This window comes from Emys orbicularis, unplaced genomic scaffold, assembly GCF_028017835.1.
Source record: "Emys orbicularis isolate rEmyOrb1 unplaced genomic scaffold, rEmyOrb1.hap1 scaffold_90, whole genome shotgun sequence".
Lineage (NCBI taxonomy): Eukaryota > Metazoa > Chordata > Testudines > Emydidae > Emys > Emys orbicularis.
In genome coordinates, this window is record NW_027045199.1 from 1 (window position 1) to 5,878 (window position 5,878).

The 5,878-nt window shown below is 67.9% G+C and overlaps 2 protein-coding genes across 2 annotated transcripts; both read right to left on the minus strand.

Moving 5' to 3' along the window:
* Positions 1-6: 6 nt before the first annotated feature.
* On the minus strand, positions 7-3,190 carry SPN (sialophorin). Its single transcript, XM_065423172.1, has 2 exons — positions 3,150-3,190; positions 7-1,696 (listed from the first exon to the last, which is right to left on the minus strand). Exon 2 carries the CDS (start codon positions 1,601-1,603, stop codon positions 194-196), a length of 1,410 nt encoding a protein of 469 aa, XP_065279244.1. The 5' UTR covers positions 1,604-1,696; positions 3,150-3,190; the 3' UTR covers positions 7-193.
* Positions 3,191-5,062: 1,872 nt separating this feature from the next.
* CUNH16orf54 (chromosome unknown C16orf54 homolog) lies at positions 5,063-5,878 on the minus strand. Its single transcript, XM_065423170.1, has 2 exons — positions 5,824-5,878; positions 5,063-5,567 (listed from the first exon to the last, which is right to left on the minus strand). Exons 1-2 carry the CDS (start codon positions 5,865-5,867, stop codon positions 5,063-5,065), a joined length of 549 nt encoding a protein of 182 aa, XP_065279242.1. The 5' UTR covers positions 5,868-5,878.

The window sequence follows — 5,878 nt, forward strand, 5'->3', positions numbered from 1 at the left end:
AAACGGCCTCGAAGAGTGAATCATAAACAGGAAACTTGTGGCTGGGGACGGCGGAAAATCTTGCAAAAGACACAAAGAAAGACTTGAGCAAGAAAGACAAGGAATCCCACAGAGCCTAGGTGGGCAGATGGAAACAGCTCCGGCCTCCCTCAGCAGGGGGTGCTGTGGGCAGGGCAGGTGATTGGGGCGGGGCTTACACAGGGGGCATGGCTTCCTGCTCCATGGGCGGGGGCAGGGGGAATTCCCCATTGGCGGGGGGATCCGGAGGGGGTGAGGGGGGTCCGGGCATCAAGGGCACTGTCCCATTGGCTTCCCCTGCCCCCTGCGGTGTGGGGTCACCCCCCTGCTCCCCTGCAGCCAGCAGGGGCTCCGAAAGGGGCCCCTCGCCCTTCGCCCCGGCCACGTCCTCCATGGCCACCGAGGACACCCGGGAGTGGCGCTTCCCGAAGAAAGTGGTCAGCGTGGGCCGCCTGGCTTCGCCCGGCCCGGCCTGCTGCCCCCCGTCCCCGGCCTGCCCCTCGCCCTTCTCCTCTGGCAGGCTCACTGGCCCTGCCCACTCGCCAGGCCCCGCCCGCCCGCTGAAGCTGGTGGAGCCGGACCGGCGCCGCTTCCGACAGTGCAGCACCATAGCGACCAGGGCCAGCACCAGGATGGCGACAACGACCAGCACCACAATGATGCTCACAGTGGAGGAGGAGGAGGAGGAGGAGGAGGTGGGGGTGGGGGTGGGGGCCGGAGCCTTGGAGTCGGGCTTTTTGTTGACAGGCGGAGTGGGGGGTAGAGCAGAGGGTGAGAGTTTGGGGGTGGGCTGGTTCTCCCGGTAGCGTCCGGTCCGATCGGTGCTGGCTGGCACGGTCCGGTTGTCCCCGCTCTGATCGATGCCCTTGGCCTTGGCGGTCTCCGTGGGGGCGCTTTCGTTCTGCCCGCTCCTGCCTGGCAGTGTCTGAGTCTCCTGCCCCGGACCTGGGCTCCCTGGTACCGTGCCCGCTTGCCCCTTCAGTCCCTCCCGCGTCAGATCCGTGACGGGCTGTTTTCCACCCGCTGCCGTCGCCCCGGCCGGGCCGGATCCCAGGGCCAGGGCTGCCTCCGTAGAGGGAAGGGCAGATGGAGACACCGAGACAACCGGCTCCTTCATTGCCAGCGTCTGGGTGGTGGTGAGTTCCTGCTGTGCCGCGGTGGGTGGATGCCCGGCTAATTTGGCAGAGGGCTTGGTGCTGTTTCCAGTTAATTCGGCAGAGGGCCCGGGGCTGGGGCTGGTTAATTCGGCAGAGGGCCCGGGGCTGGGGCTGGTTAATTCGGCAGAGGGCCCGGGGCTGTTGCTGGTTAATTCGGCAGAGGGCCCGGGGCTGGGGCTGGTTAATTCGGCAGAGGGCCCGGGGCTGTTGCTGGTTAATTCGGCAGAGGGCCCGGGGCTGGTGCTGGTTAAGTCAGCAGAGGGTGAGGTAGTTTCCAGACCGGCACCGATGTGCCGGCTTTCCTCACTGGTCCCTGAGCTGGCGTTGGCCTTCAATTCGAGTGGTGTTAGTGCACAGGCTGCAGCTGCCAGGAAGAGCAGGAGCGTAGGCCGGATTTTCGGCTGGGGCCAGGCCCCCGATACCGCCATGGTGTCTGGGCTCCCTCGTCCTGTGCCGGGGCTCGACGGACGGGTACGGAGCAGAGAGGGGACCGAAGATGTGCCGGACGCACAAACACCAGCCTGGGAGAGAAAGGGAAAGTGGGTCAGTTTAAGGGTCTCTCCCAGCAGGGGGCGATGGGGAGCATCACACCAATTTCTTCGCTCCATATTTATCCCAGGCTGCGCCGGAAGCCAGATTTAGAATCAAACATCAAAGGGGGAACTGAAAACTGCCAGATGCAGAGAGCACCAATGGGAGGAGCTGGGGGGGGAGCCCAGGGCTGGGCTAGCAGGGGGCTGCGGGTCGGGAGTGAGGGGCACCAGCAGGGCTGGGGGGGGCAGGGCTGGGCTAGCAGGGACTGCGGGTCGGGAGTGAGGGGCACCGGCAGAGCTGGGGGGGGGGCAGGGCTGGGCTGGCAGGGGGCTGCGGGTCGGGAGTGAGGGGCACCGGCAGAGCTGGGGGGGGGCAGGGCTGGGCTAGCAGGGACTGCGGGTCGGGAGTGAGGGGCACCGGCAGAGCTGGGGGGCGGGGGGGCAGGGCTGGGCTAGCAGGGGCTGCGGGTCGGGAGTGAGGGGCACCGGCAGAGCTGTGCTGGGTGTGTGTGGAGGAGCCCAGTGAATTTCACCCAATGGGGCAGATGCCCCCAAATGACCCCCGCTAATTTTCCACTCTGCCCCCGGCTCACCCAACGGCTGGGCTGCACCTGCTGAAATATCAGCACCTACCCCACACCACAGAAACCTCGGAGAGAGCCAGACAGTTCCCAGAACAGCCGGCCCCACCCAGCTGGCACCAAGCCCTGGTCCAACCCGCAGCTCCTCCAGCTCTGCCGGTGCCCCTCACTCCCGACCCACAGCCCCTGCCCCCCCAGCTCTGCCGGTGCCCCTCACTCCCGACCCGCAGCCCCTGCCAGCCCAGCCCTGGGCTTCCCCCCAGCTCTGCCGGTGCCCCTCACTCCCGACCCGCAGCCCCTGCCAGCCCAGCCCTGCCCCCCCCAGCTCTGCCGGTGCCCCTCACTCCCGACCCGCAGCCCCTGCCAACCCAGCCCTGCCCCCCCCCGCTCTGCCGGTGCCCCTCACTCCCGACCTGCAGCCCCTGCCAGCCCAGCCCTGCCCCCCCCAGCTCTGCCGGTGCCCCTCATTCCCGACCCGCAGCCCCTGCTAGCCAGCCCTGCAACCCTCCAGCCCTGCCGGTGCCCCTCACTCCCGACCCGTAGCCCACTGCCAGCCCAGCCCTGCCCCCCCAGCTCTGCCGGTGCCCCTCACTCCCGACCCGTAGCCCCTGCTAGCCCAGCCCTGCCCCCCCCAGCTCTGCCGGTGCCCCTCACTCCCGACCCGTAGCCCCCTGCCAGCCCAGCCCTGCCCCCCCCTGCCCTGCTGGTGCCCCTCACTCCTGACCAGCAGCCCATTGCTATGTAGCCAACTACCAGTCCCCTGCCTAACCCCCCCACCCTAATTCCTCCTCCCACATTCCCACACAGTGAGCGCCTTCTCCAGCTGATCCCACCGCACACACCAATTGCCCCCAACGTACCTCGTGGCTGGAGAGCCGGGGCCAGCTTGTAGCTGCAGGTGGGGCTGGGGTCTGGGGGGTGTGTGGGGGTCTGAGCCCAGGACCAGCACGTGGCAGCCCCTCTGCTGCAGGACGGGGCAGGAACGAGTGAACGAGAAAGGGTGAAGAGAAGGAGAGGAAATGGTGAAAGACCTGGAAGGAAGTGGCGCCCTGCGGCAGCTGGGAGAGAAATGATTAGCTGCTCAGTTCCCTATTTGGGGGGTGGGTGGGAGGGGGGTGGCAGAAAAGGGGCCTGGGGGGATTTGGGCCCAGAAATTCAGAGGAGGCGGCTGGGAGTGGGGGTGGGGTATTTAGGAGAGGAAAGAGGGGGGCTGTGGAATAGGCTATGGGACGCGGGGCCTGTCCCCTCTAGGGGGCGCCAGCTCCCATCCGGCCCCAGCACAGGGCCTGGCTGGCTTGGGGGGTAGGAAATGGGGTGGGGGCTTGTCCCCTCTAGGTGGGGCTGGCTCCCATCTGGCCCCACGGCAGGGACTGGCTGGCTCGGGGGGGCAGGGAATGGGGCATGGGGCCTGTCCCCTCTAGGGGGTGCCGGCTCCCATCCGGCCCCACGGCAGGGACTGGCTGGCTCGGGGCGGGGGCAGGGAATGGGGCAGGGGGCCTCTCCCCCCAGGGGGCGGTGTTTGCGTCTAGGCACAGATCACAGACCCAGCCGTCCAGTCAAGAGCGAGAATCTTTATTGCGCGAGCCGGCCTTGGCCCATTCGTGCCACATGCCGGCCACCGAACGCCGAGCCCCCGTGGCGCGTCCTGGGCAGCTGTGGCAAACCAGACGGGGCGTGTCACGGAGTCCCCGGGTGATGCTCTGGAACTGCTCCCCACAAAGCCAGGCAGGACTCTGGGGAAGTCTCCTCTCTGTGAGCAGACTGTCTTCAGGGCAAGAAGCTCACACGGCTTCACCTCCTGGGTCTGACCCCGGAGCATCCAGCATCCCCTGCCCCTCCGTGCGCTTCCCGCAGAGAGTCCGCCCAGGCGGGGTCCTGGGGAAGCCAGAGGGTCCTGCCCCCCCCCCCCCCCCACTTCGCAGTCAGACGTGACTCTCAGCCAGCCAGTAACACAGAGGTTTATTAGATGACAGGAACACGGTCTAAAACAGAGCTTGTAGGTACAACCAGGACTCCTCAGTCAGGTCCATCTTGGGGGGTGGGGAGCCCAGACTCTGGCCCTGGGGATCCCTCCGTTTCCCCCGCCAGCTCCAAACTGAAACTCCCTCCAGCCCCTCTGGCCTTTGTCTCTTTCCCTGGGCCAGGAGGTCACCTGATCTCTTTGTTCTCCAACACCTTCAGCAGGGGAGGGGCCCAGGCCATCAGTTGCCAGCAGACAGGGTGTCGGCCATTCTCTGTGCAGACACCATCACCCCTGCCCTCCAGGGCTCTGCAACAATCACACACCCTGATCCCACCACCTAGAGACTTAAGAACTGCAAAGGGGAAACAGAGGCACCCACACAGTGTTCAGAGGAAACATTAAGAACATTCCCACTTCGTCACAGGGGGTGAACGGGGGACACACCGGGCCCCCCAGGGGGTGTTAACGGAGCCAGGAGCTTTGGCCACTTGTCCATAGCCCCGCGAATCGGCCGCTGGCAGAAATTCCCCGTGTCCCATAGAGCGGCCCCTCTGTGCCCGATGGCGGGCGGGGGAGGCGAGGGGGTGCAGGCCCAGCTGAGCCCCCTGGCAGGAGAGAAGTAACAGTGGAGGGCGCAAAGAGAGCCCCATGCCAGGGGACAGTGTGTGTGGGGGGTCTCAGCAGGCTTGTGGGGCCCCCCCAATTTTCATAGTTTCCCCCCAAAATCTCAGCTCTGCCCCAACATCCATGGGGTGAATCCTGCTTCTTGGGGCGGGGGTCGCCTCCTGATGCCCCCCCCTGTGTCGGTGCTCACGGCCCCCTCCCCCCTCCACGCCGGAAGAAGTCGGAGATGTCCTGCAGGGTGACGTGGGGCTGGGCTCCCCAGGCCGGCGCCTCGGCGTCCCACAAGGCCGTGCTGCTGCCGGCGCTCTCTGGCACCCCCGAGTGGATGCCGCTGGAGGTGCCGCTCCCCGAGCCGCCGGCGGGCCCCCGGTACCAGTCCTCGGCGCTGGGCGGGGGGCGCGGGATCCACAGGTCGCCCGTCTCCGCCTGGGGGGCTCCATCCGGTTGGGATGGGGCCGCCGGCTCGATCCACAGCGCTCCGCCCCGGCGCCACACGCTGGGCACCCCCCGGGCCCGGGACCCCCGGAAGAGCCGCTCGCCCAGCAGGGCCGAGATCACCACGAACAGGCCGGCCACCCCGGCCAGCGCCACCATGGGCACCAGGCAGGCGGTGCAGGGCGGGTCAGGGGGCGGCGAAGGGGGCGGGAGCTGGGGGCTGGGGGGCAGAGACGGGGGCATCGTCGGCGGTTGGCTGCGGAGAGAGAGAGAGATGGGGAGATAAATGGGGGGTTCCTGGGGGGGGGAGGCGCCGGCTCTGACTTGGCACTGGCTGGGGGGGGATGGGACACGGGGGCTGTCCCCTCTGGGGGGCGCCGGTGCTGATCCGGCCCGAGGACAGGGGACTAGGTGACTCAGGGTTGCGGGGGGTGGGACGAGGGCCTGGCCCCTCTGGGGGGGGGGGGGGGTGCCGGCTCCGAAGGGGGGGGGACGAGCCACAGGCTACTCACGTCAAGGCTGGGAGCGGAGGGTGCCCGGCGTACCAGCGGCTCATGGGGGGTGGCG

Bases quoted from the DNA above. Each gene is read 5' to 3' on its own strand.
- CUNH16orf54 (XM_065423170.1), bottom strand. From the start codon at position 5,867: ATGAGCCGCTGGTACGCCGGGCACCCTCCGCTCCCAGCCTTGAC. The intron at 5,568-5,823 runs GTGAGTAGCCTG...CTCTCTCCGCAG, and splicing joins CCTCCGCTCCCAGCCTTGAC to CCAACCGCCGACGATGCCCC.
- SPN (XM_065423172.1), bottom strand. From the start codon at position 1,603: ATGGCGGTATCGGGGGCCTGGCCCCAGCCGAAAATCCGGCCTACGCTC.